The 18,594-nt window shown below is 43.9% G+C and overlaps 1 protein-coding gene across 3 annotated transcripts in view; it reads left to right on the top strand.

The window, feature by feature from the left end:
- The window catches only part of RBPJ (recombination signal binding protein for immunoglobulin kappa J region), a 1,681,970-nt gene that overhangs the window by 1,526,707 nt on the left and 136,669 nt on the right, over positions 1-18,594 (top strand). For all 3 annotated transcript variants that reach the window (XM_044062156.1, XM_044062154.1, XM_044062155.1), the window contains one exon: positions 13,438-13,541. In XM_044062156.1, coding sequence (XP_043918091.1) covers positions 13,438-13,541 — 104 coding nt within the window. The remainder of the gene's footprint in view (positions 1-13,437; positions 13,542-18,594) is intronic.

Raw genomic sequence — 18,594 nt, 5'->3', positions numbered from 1 at the left:
ATAGTATTCCAGGGATACAGATTTCACTTCCACACGTTGCCAATTCCAAACGGATGGCCAGATCTGCCCCCAAATCAGTGGGCAGAGGCCCAGAAACAAGTTCTGTCCCTCATGAACATGGGGGCTATTCATCCAGTACCAGAAGAGGAAAAGGGACAAGGTTTCTATTCCAGACTTTTCCTGGTACCCAGAAAAGACAAATCATGGCGTGCAATTCTGGACTTATCCACTCTAAACACATTTCTGGGCATTCCAAAATTCAAGATGCTGACTCTTCCACAGTTACTACATGTGCTAGGCAAAGATGCCTGGTTGGTAACTCTAGACTTAAAAGAGGCTTACCTGCATATCCCAATTAGGGAATCTTGCAGAATATACCTCCGTTTCAAAGCAGGCTACTTGCATTACCATTTCTCCGCACTGCCCTTTGGCTTATCTACTGCACCCAGGGTCTTCACAAAGTGCCTGGCACTAGTAATTGCATTTTGCAGGCAAAGAAATATTCAGATATATCCATACCTGGACGATTGTCTAACTCAGGCAGAAAACAAGGACATTCTTCTAAAGCATTTGGCGTTTGTAAAAAGGGTTCTGACTTGTCTAGGGTACACCATAAATGAAAATAAATCACAACTGGTACCCTCTCAAAAAATGACATTCCTGGGTGCAAGCTTGAATACAGTTGCCCAGATGACTTACCTTACACCAGAAAAGCAAATTCAATTGATGACTTACTTCAAACAGGTGGCCACAAAAACCCTGCAATCTGCAAGACAAGTTCTGCAAGCCTTGGGGTTCATGGCCTCCTGCATTCTTCTAATTCCATATGCAAGACTGCACATGAGGAAACTTCAGTGGTACTTAAAAAGTTTATGGAGTCAACATTGTCACAGCCTAGAAACAATGATTCCTATTTTACCTTGCCTGCAATTAGAGTTCCTGTGGTGGGCAGAGGCCTGCCACCAAAACAAGGGACTGCCATTCACTCCACCCCCTGCCACCCAAACCCTAACAACAGACGCATCATACTATGCTTGGGGGGCTCATCTGGCAGGGAAGTGCATTCAGGGCAAATGGAGCCCAAATCATATGCACCTACATATCAATCATAAAGAGGTGCTAGCTGTACAGAATGCTCTGACAGCCTTCAAGGACTACCTTCATCCAGGACAACTAATGATAAAGACAGACAACACCACAGTTATGTGGTACATAAACAAGCAGGGGGGTACACATTCCTACCCACTTTGCAGACTAGCCATGGCATTGTGGAACACGGCCTTGACCTCAGATACAACTACAAGCTCAATTCCTGCCAGGAAAGCTAAATACTCTGGCAGACGAACTAAGCAGAAATCTTATGGACCCACACGAATGGAAACTGGAACCACAAGTTTTCAACATGTTGACACGCAAATGGGGGAATCCAGACATAGATCTTTTTGCCTCACCCCAGAACTATCAGTTGGACAAATTCTGCAGTCTATGCTTTTCCCCCTCTGCTCTCCAAAGTTGTACTAAAAGTCAAACAGGACAAACCAAAAATGATTCTGATTGCTCCAGACTGGCCTCGCCAACAGTGGTACACACTCCTGCGCAATGTGTCACACCTTCCTCCGTGGCACCTGCCTCAGACACCTTACCTTCTGACTCAGCAGAACTACCAAATTCTGCACACTCGGCTCCAAACTTTCAATCTTGCAGCGTAGCTAATCAACTAATTTCACCCTTGGCATCCCTCAGCAAACCAGTGATGGATGTCATTTTGGAAGCTAGAAGGCCTAGTACTAGAAAATCATATGCTAACAAATGGAAAAGATTATGTGCCTGGAACCAATCACAAGGAATAAGCACAGCAATGCCCAATATTCCTTAGATTCTGCAATACTTAACTGAGATGCTTCGCAAGGGCCTATCTTTTTCTTCCATAAAAATCCATGCCTCTGCCATTTCAGCTCATTACAACACAGAACCTCCCCTCTTCTCTCATCCTGTGCTAAAGCAGTATCTCAGAGGGGCCAAAAATTTAAGACCTCCCAGGAGAGCACCAACTCCTGCATGGGACCTCAATTTTGTTTTGGAAAAACTCACTCCCTCCTTTTGAGCCAGCTGCTACTGCAGACCAAAAATGTCTCTCCTGGTAAACAGCTTTCCTTTTAGCAGTCACTTCAGCTAGAAGGATTTCAGAATTACAGGCTCTTATGGCAGTGGAGCCTTTCATTATTTTTCATCCGGACAGGGTGGCTCTCAGGACCAATCCATCTTTCATGCCTAAGGTGGTATCCATGTGGCTCTTAATTAGACCATTCATCTGCCAACTTTCTTCCCCAATCCACAGAACAAGGGTGAGCGGGTCCTGCATTCATTGGATGTACACAGACAACTTAGATTCTACTTAAACAGGACGAAATCTCTAAGAAAATCTGAACAACTATTGGTGGCATTTGCTGCAGAGGGAAGGGCCATTTCAAAGCAGACTATTTCCAAATGGATAAGCCACTGTATTCGTTTCTGCTATATGCACCATGGTAAACCTATCCCCAAGAGGATTAGGTCTCATTCCACCAGGGCTGCATCTACTTCTGCAGCCTTTCTCAGAGGGTTTCTTCTCAGAGGGTTTCCTACCAGAGACATTCTAGAACCTGCTACCTGGAGCTCAGTTCATACGTTCACCAAACATTACCATTTACCTCTCTTCTATAAATACAGAGCTGGCTTTGCCACTGCTGTCCTGCAGGGCCTTATAGCTGCTCCTTATGCTGTATAAATCCATCCTCCCAACCATAGCTTTGGGATTCTACCCAAATGTAATGACTGCAACAGTGAAACACGAAGAACATAGTACAATTGTGTACGCTTACCATAAATGTAGATGTTCAAGTGTATTCACTGTTGCAGTCCTGGTTACCCACCCTCCAGACCCCTGTTTTTCTCTTACTATACCTCTCCTTTCTTTTACTATGCTTAAAAGCCTTTTTGGGTGTATTTGCTTTTGTTTGGAGGTATATTTTTTGTGTTGTAAATTATATACATATGTGTATATATATATATATATATATATATATATATATATATATATATATATATATAAAATTTTTTTTTTTTTTTTTTTTTTTTTTGCTTCCCATTTGGGGGGCACCTGACATTTGGAGCAAGAAAAAACTGATGTAATGGCATCGGCTGCATGTGTTATACCCCTGACGTCGTGGAAGAAGGGAAAGCAACCGACGCAGGACCCAAGACTTTGTTAATTAGGCCGACTGAGGCAACCTGCCAGCAGGTTACCCAAATGTAATGACTGCAACAGTGAATACACTCAAACATCTACATTTATGGTAAGTGTACACAACTGTACCTTCTATAACTACCTACACAACAGAAAACAATCTGTTAGATGGCAAAGTAAGCAATCCGATTACCTGCTCAACAACACAGGTGATCCCCAGGGTCTTTTCTTGGGCCCTTGCTTTTTAACATATTTATTAATAATCTCCATAAAACATCCCTGCGAAGTACATTAATGGAATACGCAGACGATTCAACTATAATTACATTCTCTAACAACACCTCAGATCTACTAAAGTTAACACAAAATGCATTTACTTCCATCGAATCTTGGTTTAACGAAGCTCAGCTGCTACTTAATCTCAAAAAATCAAAACTTTTACTCTTCATAACCAAACTTATAACTCTAGACTTCAAAATATTCTCTCAAAACAATACAGAAATTGAAATTGTAAAAACAGCCAAACTACTTGGCATCACAACTGATGACAAGCTATCCTTTGAGAATCATATACTCAGCCAAATCAAAAAGACCAATTTTAAGCTTGGCAAACTCTATAGGCATGAACTCTATTTGAACAAGTCTACCAAGTTGAAACTAGATAATAGTCTACTTCTACCCTCCCTCCTGTATGGTTGCCCCATTTTCACTAACCTACACACATCTCTCCTTAACAAACTGCAGTCGTGCTATTATAAAATAGCTAAGTTTGTCTCCAACATGCCAACTCACACACATTGCCTGGCCATTAAATCTGTAAACTGGTTTGAGTTCCCAAATTACCTACATTACTCCCACCCACAAACTACTGCCCATCCCTTGAAACTATAATACAAACGCACACTTCTACCCTGCATCTTATGTCCTCTAACAAACCGCTCTCAACCATAACTAAACACAACAAAGAAGCTGGACAATATTTTCTATTCCCATGCCATTGCCAAACTTTGGAATGCACTCCCTCTCTCTGTTACTCAACTAGACTCTTTTTAAAAACATTTAAATTTGCACTAAAAGAACACTATCTCAATAACCTTGTCTGTTCTTGTAGTCAGATGATTAAACCACCTTAAATGTTTTGGTCACTATACACTACAAATACTTTTACTAATTTAATATAGTTGCAATTTACACTGTCTTCGTATCCAGTCTCTCTTCCTTTCTTTATTTCTGTGGCTGAATAAACATAATTGATTAAATAGTATTTTTACTTATGAGAATATGCAAACAGAATTACTAAAGATTTAACACACTGGGTTTATTTTCTTGTATTGTATACCTCTATAATATGTATTTTCTTGTATATCTACTTCAATTTGTATTATGTAAAAACTTTCTTGATTCTCAATGTTAAGATGATATGTAAAACTTTCTGTGATTGTATGGAGCTTTTCTCCCTGGACCTCCACTGAAAATGGGTCGTTGGGCCCAGTGGACTTTCCCGGTTAAAAAATGGCAATAAATAATAATAAATAAATAAATTCAGAAAGCTTGCAGGCTGGGGAGCTTCGTCATCCTCATTGCCCCATACTGGCCTCGCCGAGTCTGGTTCCCTCTCTGTGGTCTCATCTTGTGGGTCCACCATGGATGTTAGATCCGACTCCGGATCTCATCACTCATCCTTCAGGGATTCCCTATCCAGACCTGGTCAGTCTGAAGCTCACCACTTGGCTGTTCCAGTTCCCATGATGATCAGGACTCCCGAGTTATCTTCACTGGTCAAAAGGATTCTGGTTGAAGCTCATAAGTCTTCTACCAGGAAGGTTTATTCCAGCAAGTGGAAGCAAACATTTTTTTTTTTTTTATCTAGGCTTCACATAATGACCTAGACCCTTTACTGCCCTGGTTCCAGCGGTTTTAGAATTTTTAGCAAGCATCTTTCAGCAAGGTGCCGGTTCTTGTACGGTCAAGGTCTAACAGGCACCTGTATCTAACTGTCATGTAGGCGACAACATGGCTTCTCTAGCATCTTGTAAGCTTTGTAAAGCTTTTTTGAAAGGCACCCTTCTACTTCAGCCACCAGTTAAGGACCCAATGCCTCCTTAAGATCTTACGTTAATTCTGCAAGCTCTGGTCTCACCCCCCCCCCCTTTTGAGCCTGCAGCCTCGGTGGACTTACAGTTTCTGTCCTGGAAGACAGCTTTTTTGGTCGCCATTACATCTGCCAGAAGGGTTTCAGAGCTTCAAGCATTGTCGATCAAGCCTCCTTATTTGATATTTCGTAAGGACAGTGTGTCCTTGCCCACTAATCCATCCTTGCTTCCTAAAGTAGCTTCAGAGTCCAATATTAGTCAGGTGATTAATATCCCAGTTTTCTTCCCAAAGTTTCAAAATAAGGGAGAGTACAAATTGTACTTGCTAGATGTACATAGAAAGTTACAATCTGAAGTAGTTAGTATCGGATCCGATCTCGGATCCGAGCCGGCAGCTTCACAAGCTACAAGATCCGAGCTCCTAGCTCCTCCCCTACCCATAATCCCCTGCCACTAACTGTATTACCTCAGATCGTTTTTGCCGCGGCTGTAGACAGCTACTTTTTGAAGAGCTCCTTAGCTGACTGGTGAGATTGTTCCTTTTTTCTCTTAGAGAAAAGCCTTTTCTTAGTGTTGATTGTGGTGTGTGTGTTGATTGTGGTGTGTGTGTGTTCAGAGCCTATAGCCAGTATAGTTTGTTAAATAGTTTCCCTTTTTTGTTTAGTGTTAGTTTTTCTGTGTCCCTCCTCCCCCACTTAGTATTTGGGTGTGCGTGCGTTGTGGTAGAGAATGGCTGAAGGGCCCAAGGCCGTTTTTTCAAAATGTACTGAGTGTGGCCATAAGCTTTCCCCTGCTGATGGCCACACTCAGTGCGTTTTATGCCTGGGGGTGGCCCATTTATCAACAGACTGCCAAATCTGTGCAGCCTTTAACTCCCGGGCACTTAGGGACAGGAAGAATAAGCTAATCCTGGCGGGCTTGCTTCCCCAGGATTTGGCTGCTTCTTCCTCTCCCGCCAAGGCTCAGGCTGTCTCCACAGCCTCAGTGCCTTCCGTTCCCCCCGCTCAACCGGGGACTCAACCTCCCGCTTCGAGCTTGAGTTCGGGGGACTCTGGTGCCTCTTCCTCTAAAGAGAAGAGGCACAAAGATAAGGAGAGACACAAAGATAAGGAGAGACATAGGTCTCATAACAGGCGGGCTGAGACTCAACCCTCAGCCCCGCCTCTAAGCTAGCTAGCTCTCCCTCGAGGGTTTCCAGATCCTCCCCCTCTCGGCTCCGTTTGCCTCATTTTTCGCCAGAGAAGGAGTACCGGTCTCCCTTGAGGTCGTCGAGGCGACCCTCCCGGCCTGCCTCGATGACTTCCTCTAGGTCGACCAGGAGCCTCACCGACGCCGATATGGATCGGATGATGCAACGATTCCTACAGACCCAAATGCAGATGGGGGTGCTCTTGCCTCCCCCCCCTCAGGGGGGGAGTGCGGCCTCTGTCTTTGCTCCGATCACTCCTTCTCCAAGCCGTTTTCGGGTTTTGGAGTCATCGGATCCGGGCCCTTTTGGAGCCGGGGATTCGTCGGCGCCGATAGCTCCGGTCTCTTCGCCGACCATGCCCTCGAGTGTTTCGGATCCGAGTTCTCGGGGCAGAGCATCTGATCCGGGGGAGTTGATGTGTCTTCGGCGCCGCTGAGGTCAGAGCACACTTCTCTCTCGGATCCGACCGCATCGGCTCCGACTCCGGTCCTTACCTCGGAGTCGAGGAGATTGCTCTCGGAGCCTTGGGAGAGTAGTTCTCCTTCGGCTTTTGAGGTAGTGGAGAGGGTGCTGTCGAGATCCTCCAGGTCCCCGGTCCGGGCTTCGGATCCTTCTGCACCCCCGCTGCATATGGGTCTATCCTCCGTCATCCGTCCATTGGGACAGCCTGCCCAAGCCCTCCAGCCCATTCCCATGGAGGAACATGAAGCTGTTGACGAGCCCTCCTCGGACAGTCCCACTGAGGAGGTCCCTCATAAACGGAGGTGTAAAAGGAGGCACCTGGACTCTCCTGAGTCCGTCACCACAGACACGGATTTGGATGAAAGGGAAGGTTCCCTAAGGTCACCCCCCGAGGATGTCTCCTTCGGAGACATCATGGAGATGTTGCGTATTAGAGGGGGGTGGTCTGCCCAAAAACCTTCCGCGGACGAATCCGTCTTCCTGGAGGCATTTGAGGTAGGCCCGTCTACCTCCTGGGTGTCCCCTCCGGCTGACCCCCTGGTAGACCTTATTACTACCAGGGTGTGGAGCCAATCCCGAGACGGCCCGACAAAGTCCTTAGCCCCCCCCATCAGATAGACAGTCGTGGGCCAAGGGGTCTCCAGTCGATGCCATGTTGGTGGCGGCTGCCACGAAGAGAGAACTCGCCCAAGAGAGTTCTTTGGTCCACCCGCCGGATAAGGAATCTCGAGCGCTGGACCGCATTGGGAAGTGGATGTTTGCTTCAGCGACCTTCTCAGTGAGGGCGCTGAATTATATGGCACATACCATTAGGCTACAGCGAGACTTGATTAAGGAATACGCTGCAGCCCCCCCTGAGTCCATGTCGGTCGAGGACAAGCAGGTGTTTTCGACTCGTATGGCCACTCTAAAATCCATTTCTAACACGTCTATGCAGCTACACTCTCATGCAATGGAGGGAGCCGCGAGGGCCAGCGGAGCCGGGGTCATCTTGCGGCGTCACGCCTGGCTCCGCGGAACACTGCAAGGCGTCCTTTGCGAATGCACCCTTTGATGGGTCTTAGCTTTTTGGCAAGACCATTCGCGAAACGCTGGTCCAAAGCGAGAAGGACGGGAAGACGCTGTCTGTCGTCTGGGTCCGCTTCTCTAATCCCCAACGATCCTTCTCAAGGAATCAGGGGGAACAAAAGGATGTTGTGGTTCCGCAAGTCTCAGCAATCCCATCCAGCTTCGGACCCCTCGTCCTCCAGAGGCAGAGGGAGGACAAGTTGGACGCCGGCCCAGAGGCAGAGGGTTGCCGCGTAATTTCGGGTTTAGAGAGCCTTTCTCGGACAGATCCGCGCAGCAGCCCTGAGGGCTTACCCGACTGTCCATCTCTGGGGGCAGTCAGGGGGAGATTGACGGAGCATCTGTCAAATTGGGAGTCCATTACGACAGATCGATGGGTGCTCCGGGTTATATCCAGAGGTTACTCCATTCCCTTCCTAAGCCTTCCCCCTACAAGCAGACGCCTCCCCGATGTTCCACCCGATCAGAGGGAGGCAGCGGCTTCGGAGGTTTCGAAGTTGCTAAGAAAAAGAGCCATCCAGCCCATCCCCCCAGATCAGTCCAGATTGGGTTATTACTCCAGGTTCTTTTTAGTGCCAAAGAAGACTGGGGACCTAAGACCCATCCTAGACTTGTCCGCTCTGAACCTGTTCATCCCCAAGGAAAAATTCTGGATGGTCACACTTGAATCAATTCTCCCCTTGCTGCAGGAGAACGACTGGATGTGCTCTATAGACTTCAAGGATGCGTACTACCACATATTGATGGACAGACGATCCAGAAGGTTTCTCCGCTTCCGGCTGGGAGCCAATCATTATCAGTTCAGGGTTCTTCTGTTCGGCCTCACCTCAGCCCCCAGGGTGTTCACCAAGGTCATGGCAGTGGTTGCAGCCCACCTGAGACTTCAGGGCATTCAGGTTTTCCCATACCTAGACGATTGGCTCCTTACCACCGCCAACAGGAATCAACTCTGCGTTGCAAGAGATTACGCTCTGACTTGCCCAGAGTCTAGGCATCTCAGTGAATCTTCAAAAATCCTTCCTTCGCCCCGTACAAGTATTAGAGTTCATAGGGGCCAGATTGGATACCCGTACTTCTCGAGCCTTTCTGACGTCGGACAGGCTGAGCAGCTTGTTGCTTCAGGTGCTTACTCTTCTTCAGAGCCAGGCTCTTGCGGCAGAGTTAGTTCTGAGGGCACTAGGGTCTATGGCAGCGGCAATCTGTCTTTCCCTTCATGCACACCTGCGATTGCGGATTTCAGAATGGACCCTCCAGGTTCAGTGGTCGCTATTACTCCACCCGTTAAGCTCTCCGATCCCACTGAGCAGAGTTTGCAGAGACTCCCTTCTTTGGTGGCTTCACTCTCGAGAGCTGAGGCAAGGGAGACCCTTTGTGATTCCCCCGCCTCAAGTCACGTTGACCACAGATGCTTCTCGCCTCGGGTGGGGGGGGGCATTGTTCGGGCACAACCGTCCAAGGCACGTGGACTTCCCTAGAGACCGCTCTGCATATCAGTGTCCTAGAGATGAGGGCGGTGCTTCTAGCGTTGCAAGCTCTCCACGACCTTCTACCTCTGGGGACTATTGCAATCCAGACAGACAATATGTCGGTAGTCTGGTACATAAACAAACAGGGGGTAACCAGGTCTTATCCCCTTTGTCGAGAAGCTATGAGAGTGTGGGAATGGCCGATATCCACCAACCGCTTTCTAGTAGCAACGCACATTCCGGGACGGTCCAACATAGCGGACAAACTGAGTCGGATAATTCTCACTCCGTACGAGTGGTCTCTCAATCCATCAGTTGCGAAGCAGATCTTCCGCAAGTGGGGTTGGCCACACTGCGATCTTTTTGCTTCTCCATTAAACACAAAATGCAGCGAGTACTTCGCAATACTTCCCCCCGAGGGGGAGACTCCCAGAGACGCTCTAGTTCATGCTTGGCCTCCCGGTCTTCTTTATGCTTACCCTCCCTTTCCACTTATGATGAAGTTCATACAGAAAGCCTCTCGGTTGGGGAGCAAAGTTATCCTCATAGCCCCATTCTGGCCTCGCCAGATCTGGTTCCCATACCTGCGATCTCACAGTTTAACTCCCCCTTGGATACTGGAACCCATTCCAGACCTGATTTCACATCCCGCAGGATGTCAAACCCCGAACCTGGTAAACCTCAAGCTTGCGGCTTGGTTGATCCAGTTCCACTGATGGCAAGGACTCCCGGTGTCTCATCACCAGTGAAGGCCATTCTGGTAGCGGCTCATAAGCCGGCTACCAGGAAAATATATAATAGCAAGTGGAAACGCTTCTCCATCTGGGCAACAGACAAGGGCCTGGATCCTTTTACATTCCCTATTCCGACAATCTTGGACTTCCTGTCGCTGATTTTTCGGCAGGGAGCAAGTGCTTCTACGGTTAAGGTGCAGTTAGCAGCCATTTCCCATTTTCATGTGGGAGATGGACTAGGGTCACTGGCATCCACAAAGTTATACAAAACTTTCTTGCGAGGCATCTTTCTCTTGAAGCCTCCTGTGAAAACGTTGGTGCCCCCATGGGATTTGACACTAGTCTTGCAAGCCTTGACGAGTCCATCCTTTGAGCCTGCAGCCTCGATTCCTTTAAAATTCTTGTCCTGGAAAATGGCTTTTTTGGTAGCTATTACTTCTGCCAAGAGGGTTTTGGAACTCCAAGCACCGTGTATGAAACCCCCTTATCTCATTTTTCACAGGGATAGAGTGTCTCTCAGGACTAACCCGTCTTTCTTACCTAAGGTGGCTTCGGAATCAAATATCAATCAATCAATCAATTTGCCCGTGTTCTTTCCAAATTTTCAGAATAAGGGGGACTACATATTGCACAAACTGGACGTACACAGGCAACTACGTTTTTACTTGCACAGAACTAAGTTTTTCGCAAGTCTGATCAGTTGTTTGTGTCCTTTGCAAAATCAGCCAGGGGAAGGGCTATTTCTAAAGTGACCCTAGCAAATTGGATTTGTCAATGTATAGTTCAGGGGTATGTATCTTCGGGCAAACCAGCTCCTATGGGAATACACGCTCATTCTACCCGGTGGTCCAGGGTTCCCTTGGACGACATATGTTCAGCAGCTACCTGGTCCTCTTCTCATACGTTCATTTCTCATTATAAACTGGATATGATATCGAGAAGTAGAGCTTCTTTTGGCTCAGCGGTGCTTCGGAATATCCTTCCATAAGGCCACCCAGGTTTATTGTCTAGGTAGCTGGGAACTCTGTCCCACAGGTTGCAAAGCAAATGAAGTAACTACTTCAGATAAAGAGGTTATGTACTCACCATAACGTTCCATCTGAGTAGGTACTTCATTTGTCTGCAACCATCCCCCCCTGCCATCCCCCTAACCTTTTCTCGGGTTTTTTTCTGGTCACCTGAAATACTGCTGTCTTGAGGTTAGGTCTTCAGTATACCTCTGTCGAGGTTATGACTTAGATTGGGCAAAATCGATCTGAGGTAATACAGTTAGTGGCAGGGGATTATGGGTAGGGGGGAGGAGCTAGGAGCTCGGATCTTGTAGCTTGTGAAGCTGCCGCCTCGGATCCGATACCCACAGGTTGCAGACAAATGAAGTACCTACTCAGATGGAACGTTATGGTGAGTACATAACTTCTTTTTTTTACCTGCACAGGACTAAATCCTTTCGTAAGTCTGACCAACTCTTTATTTTCTATTCTAAGCCTTTCTTAAGGAAACCAGTGTCAAAGGTCACTATTACCTCATAGATTTCCCAATGCATTACCCTGGCATATTCGGCTAGTAAGTTATCCCCGCCAGGTCATGTGAAGGCGCATTCCACTAGATCTGTGGCTACCTTAGTGGCCTTTTGGTCCAGAGTATCTTTAGATGATATTTGCTCTGCGTCCACTTGGGCTTCTTCACATACTTTCATCTTGCATTATAAATTGGACATTCTGTCCAGAAACAGGGCATCCTCTGGCTCCACTGTGCTGTGGCATATCGTTCCATGAGGGCCTCCCAGGTGTTTATTAGCTGGGGACTGTGTCCCACAGGTTGAAGACCAAATGAAGAAGACAACTTCAGATAAAAAAGTTATGTAGTCACCAAAACGTTTCATCTGAGTTGTTGTTCTTCATTGGTATTCAACCATCTCTCCCTCCTTTCACCTGCCTTGCATAAACTGTGTGGTGGTCTGGTTGTTAGAGGATATGGTCACCACAGGGGGGGTGCATCTTGTTCTCCTTTTCTTGCTTATGGAGATTTTTGTCATGGAACAAGGGTTTTTTGGGTCAGGTTGGGATGCTAAGTTAAGCAGCAAACTCAATCTGAAGGGAGGAAGGAGACGTGGGCATTATGGGTATGGGAGGAGCTTGGAGCTCAGATCAGATGCTGGATATGCGACCAAGTCGGATCTGTGCCGTATCCGTGAACCCACAGGTTGAAGACAAATGAAGGATGGGACATTATGGTGAGTACATAACTCTTTTTATGGTACCTGAGTGAGATGCTCCAGCTAGTGAAAGAAAAGGGGAAGATGCTGTAAAGCCCATCATCTACTTCAGAGTTGTACACATTGTGAATCACAGTTCAAGCTTTTTTTTTTCTCATAATCTTAAATGTTGAAATATTGGGAGTTCTCCCTAATGCAACTTTTTACATTTCTTCACGCCTCAACTGCCTATATTCCATGAATCATCCTCCTTGTACCACTTAACCTCCCCAAGCTTTATAATTCATTTGTTTCCCATCAGTAGAATTGTGTACCTGAAAGTGTCTGCATTCTGTACATGCACTGTTAATGTGCATGGACTATGAGGTAGTCTGTATTTGTGCAGTGCATTGTGAGGCAGAACACCCAAGGTGCACTAGTGCTGGTTTATGCCATTCTTTTTTTGTTTTGTGTGTGTATTATGCTTTTAAAATTTGTTACTAAGTGACTGTCTTATCTAATCAGCCAAAAAAAAAATGTCTTGGAGGAATGAATTTGTGGTTTAGCTACAAAGGTCATTGAGCTTATACTGGAATGTCTGGGAGTCATTGAGAATTTGCTTGCAACTAATGCCTTAATAGCATACATGGAAAAAACACTTGATGAGAGCTGTAACAGTGTAATTTCTCTTAATGCCTGTGCCATTAGCTGAGTACGGAATGATGCCTAAAATGTTTGATTATATACCAAATTTGTTTTAGTACTCTCGGTAAGAATTTTAGTTTTGAAGCTTACATAATGAGCATGATATGCCAGGCTTTCTTTTGCAGGTGTCAGGTAAGACTGACTACATGAAAGGGCCTCTTGACTGATTTCCATCACCTTTTCTGTCCTCTTTCAGTTGCGTGCTTTTTGCATGTATTTTGATATGCACACCATTGTATCTGTCTTGTAGATCTAAGACTTGTACCATATTAAAAGTTTTCTTTCCTGACTTTTTTTCAGTTAAATGGTGGTGGTGATGTGGCAATGCTGGAACTCACTGGACAGAATTTCACTCCAAATCTACGAGTATGGTTTGGGGATGTCGAGGCAGAAACTATGTACAGGTACCGTATTCTTCTTTTTTAACGTTTTTATGTAGTGATACAGTGGCAGGACTGTATTTTATTGTGGTATGTCCCATTAAAAATTGTTTAATTTGCCAACAGTGTCAGCAGTCAGTTGAAATATGTTTATATTTGGTGAATGCAGTGGATTGGTGCTTCTGTACCAATAGTTTGAGAATATTGTAGTTGACTGTCTTCTTCTTTCGGCTTTTCCCGGTTAGGGGTCGCCACAGCGGATCACCTGTCCACTCATGATTGGCAGTGGAGTTTTACGGTGTCGAGCTGCCAGCCTGGCACCCAACCTTCCACGGAAGGCACACACATGCAGGCACTCATACCCAAGGCCAGTTTAGTGTCCAGTCCACTTACAGTCTGTCTTTGGGATGTGGGAGGAAACTGGAGCACCCGGAGGAAACCCACTCGACCACAGGGAGGACATGCAGGCTCCACAAAGAGGGCACCCCAGCCGAGGATCGAACCAGAGAACCTCTTGCTGTGACATAGCTGATATTGATTACTGTTAAAAGGAAATCATACAAATTTCAAGATATTGTTTTGCCTTAAGAAGAATGTGTATTTTAGTACATGTTGTAGGCAAGGCTCAAGTGGTGAGAAGTGCTGCACAGCTTTAGTTTGACAGTCTCCTCTTGTGGGCTTCCATTGCAAAGGCTGTGTGTTAAAGTTAACATTTATCAGCAAGAAGATTACTGATAGACACAGCAGTTCATGTCTTCAAAAAGGACTTTTTTCTTTCCCCCAACTCGGGACTAATTAAGTCTACCAGATCTAAAATTGAGGTATAACTAACTCCCCCTTCACACCCTAAGGACAATCACAAAGTATTCATCTGTGTCAGCACCCTCAAAGGCAATACACAATAATGTACTGAACTAAAATATTGCAGTCACATAAACACCCATCTGTATCTATCAGCCAGGTTCTAACCTTATTTTTAATAAACCAGGCACCTCTTGAATATGTTGTGTAATAGTTATCACTTTGACGCTGCTTTTGTTCATGCTGCTGTACTTTAAATATCTGTTCTACAAACATGCAATCTCTCTTAATCTCCTGTGCATTACTTATTGTATTATATATTAGTTATTGCTTATGTGTTAGTGTTAATGTTCCATTTTCCTTTGTGTATCTCCAGACAGAACTTGAAAATGGCCCAGAACAATGTGTTCCACCCCAAATAAAAATGAAAAAAAAACTCCATGACTATTGTGGGTTAGATGTAGCAAAACTGGGGTGGTAATTATTATTGTTGAAACTGCTAGGAAAGCAATCCTTAAAAAATACATCTAAATAACTGTCATTTGGCAGTATATTTTTATTTAAAGTTGCATATGTAGACAAATGATGAACAGCGTGATGCTGGTAAGGGCACTGAGTAAAGATTTATGTTAGCTTTTAGCAAACCCACAAAGACTGGTTTTGCATACAGTTGTCCAGTGCTGTGTAAGGCAGTGTTTTAAACAGTACTGTCCATTGTAATTGAAGACTTTCCCTTAAGAGTTTCACATTTTTTAATAAGAGTAAAGTAGATGCAGAGATTGTGACTTTCATAGCCCTGCTGAATTCAGTATTTGCTAAAGTTTTTGCCATTACTTGGGAATCCTGTGGCAGTCCTGATAGTGTGATATGCCCTTTTACACTTAAAAAGGTAAGGCTACAGAATACTTTGTTGCCCTAACTTGAATACTTTGAAAAGCTGTGCAGTTGAGCTGTTGCAGTGTTCATTTGATTTCATTAATTTTATTTACAGTGGAAAAACTAGGAGATGGCTGGTGATTTAACTGTGCTGACACAACCCAGAATATAATCTCTGCTTGGTATTGTGTGGTTGGTGCATCATGGGCTGTCTGATTTGTAGGCAGCGGTGGTGCAGCAGTTAGTGTTGTCACCTCACAGCAAGAGGTTCTCCCGTTCGATTCTCTGCTGGAGCGCCTTCTGTGTGGAGTCTGCATGTCCTCCCCGTGGTTGAGTGACGTTAAAGACATGCAGGTAGGTGCGTGAATGGACGTGCCTTCTTTGAAGGTTAGGTGTCGGGCTGGCAACTCAGCACCGTAAAACTCCACTGCCAGTCATTAGTGGACAGGAGTTCCGCTGTGGTGACCCCTAAACGGGAAAAGCCGAAAGAGTAGGTAAAACTAGGACTCATTCCCTAGGTTTTTCACTCAATCAAAAATCTGAAGTTGCTCACTTGCAAGATTCTTTTCACAGGCGAGTATATTTCTTGCATTTGAGTAGTCCCTGAATTACCTCATCATCAAATTCCAGAACCCAAATTAGTCTGTACCTTCTCTTTCACATGTTGTTCCTCTGAATTGTGAATTCTCAACTACAGTAATTCAAACATAGCCATGAACTGGAAAATTCCTTTTTGCCACTCAGAGGAATGCATTTTGTTTGTATTACCACTTTCAGTGCCTTAGAAGCTTAAGCACTCAAATGTAAATTTTCCCAGTTTTTATAGGCTTTTATATATTGTTTTTAATCACTTTTGTAACTCTTTCAAAATTATACATTTTTGCGTTTTGTGTTATTGTAATGCATTATCTCTTCAACCTTTTTTCTTTTGATTAACATGTATATGCCTGAAAAATAGAAGGTGTTGCTGTGGAAGATGCAATTTTTTTTTTTTGAAACTTGTAATTTTATCTGTAGGTCAAGGAAGTCGACATTTTTTTCGTTTGGTAAAGTAAAAAACAAAAAAAACTTTCTAAACATGTAGCATCTGTAAAGACTTTTATAGAGAGAATCCTTAGCTGTTACCACTCTAATCATGCTTTAGCTTCTCTGTTACCAGCTTCTCCCATGGAAAAATAGTTAAAAAAAAAATATATATATATATATGTATGTGTATATATATATATATATATATGTGTGTGTGTGTGTGTGTGTGTATATATATATGTGTGTATATATATATGTATATATATATATATATATATATATATATATATATATATATATATATATATATATATATATATATATATATATATATATATATATATATATATATATATATATATATATACACACACACACACACAGTGGATATAAAAAGTATACACACCCCTGTTAAAATGCCAGGTTTTTGTAATATAAAAAAATGAGACCACAATAAATCATTTCAAAACTTTTCCCACATTTAATGTGACCTATAACCTGTACAATTCAATTGAAAAACTAATCTGTTAGGGGAAAAAAATATAAAAAAATGTACAATAAGCTGGTTGCTTAAGTGTGCACACACCCTTAAAACTAATACTTTGTTGAAGCACCTTTTGATTTAATTATAGTATTTAGGCTTCTTTTGTAGGAGTCATATCAGCATGGCACATCTTGTCTTGGCAATATTTGCCCACTCTTCCTTGGAAAAGTGCTTCACATCTGTCATATTGCAAAGGCATTTCTTGTGCACAGCCCTCTTCAGGTCACCCCATAGATTTTATATTGGATTTAGGTCTGGACTCTGAGCCATTCCAAAACAACTTCTGGTGAAGGCATTCTTTTGTTAATTTGGATGTATGCTTGGGGTCGTTGTCGTGTTGAAAGGTGAAAGTCCTCTTCATCTACAGCTTTCTAGCAGACGCTTGAAGATTTTGGGCCAAAAGTGACTGGTATTTGGAACTGTTCATAATTCCCTCCACTTTGACTAAAGCCCCAAGTTCCAGCTGAAGAAAAGCAACCCCAAAGCATGATACTGCCACCGCCATGCTTTACCATGGGGATGGTGTTCTTTTGGTGATGCGCAGTGTTGTTTTTGAGCCAAACGTACCTTTTGGAATTGTGGCCAAAAAGTTCTGCCTTTGTCTCATCAGACCATAACACATTTTCCCACATGCTTTTGGGAGACTTGATGTATTGTTTTGCAAATTTTAGCCGGGCGTGGATGTTTATCTGTGTAAGAAAAGGCTTCCGCCTTGCTACACTATCCCATAGGCCAAACATATGGAGAATACGGGAGATTGTTTTCGCATGTAGTACACAACCAGTACTTGCCAGAATTTCCTGCAGCTCATTCAGTGTTGCTGTAGGTCTCTTGGCAGCCTCCCTGACCAATTTTCATCTTGTCTTTTCATCAATTTTGGATGGATGTCCAGTTCTTTGCAACGTCACTGTTGTCCCATATTGTCTCCACTTTTTGATGACTGTCTTCACTGTGTTCCATGATATACCCAATGCTGTGGAAATTTTATTGTACCCTTCTCCTGACTGATGCCTTTCAACAATGAAATCCCTTTGATGCTTTGTAAGCTCTCTATGAACCATGTTTTTTGCTGTAGCAGGCAACTGAGTAAATGTCAGGAAAATCCTACTTGGCAGCTGAACTTTATTTGGGATTAATCATAGTCTCTTTAATTGATGGCAGGTGTGTACCCAAGAAGACTGAATGCTGTAATTAAATCAAAAGGTACTTCAACAAAGTATTAGTTTAAGGGTGTGCACACTTGTGCAACCAGCTTATTGTAAGTTTTTTTATTTTTTCTCTAACAGAGTTGTTTGTTTTCCAATTGAATTGTACAGATTATAGGTCACATTAAAGGTGGGAAAAGTTTGGAAATGATTTATTGTGGTCTCATTTTTTTATATCACAAAAACCTGGCATTTTAACAGGGGTGTGTACACTTTTTATATCCACCATGTAGATATGTATGTATGTATGTATATTTTTATACGTAACTTGTTAGTAAGTAGTATGTTTAGGTTCTGCTATGTTGGCCAACTATGACCATTTGATTTTATTTTCTGAGATAATGCCTGTTCGGTAAAGGTAATGTTCAGTGTTTAACCTTCAGGGAATAGCTGTGCTATGCAAGTTGCATTCGATGGCCGAATATAGACCCGTGTGTGTATTTGTTCATTTAACAGAAAGGTAAAGAATTTTATGTTAATGTTATTGGTTCCGCTGAAGTAAGCAATACGAAAATGCTGAGGGTCAAGTTTAGTCTTGCTGTTTGCACCTCCTTGCTCTTACAATGTAATTTTGAGAGAGAGTTTTTGTAAGCCAAGAAGTGCCTTATCTTTCTGAACTGGTTGG

The sequence above is a fragment of the Protopterus annectens genome, chromosome 2.part1 (genome assembly GCF_019279795.1).
Source record: "Protopterus annectens isolate FY-2018-M chromosome 2.part1, PAN1.0, whole genome shotgun sequence".
NCBI classification, from domain to species: Eukaryota; Metazoa; Chordata; order Ceratodontiformes; family Protopteridae; genus Protopterus; species Protopterus annectens.
The sequence above is the reverse complement of the archived record's forward strand: the minus strand, read 5'-3'. Positions and strand labels throughout refer to the sequence as shown.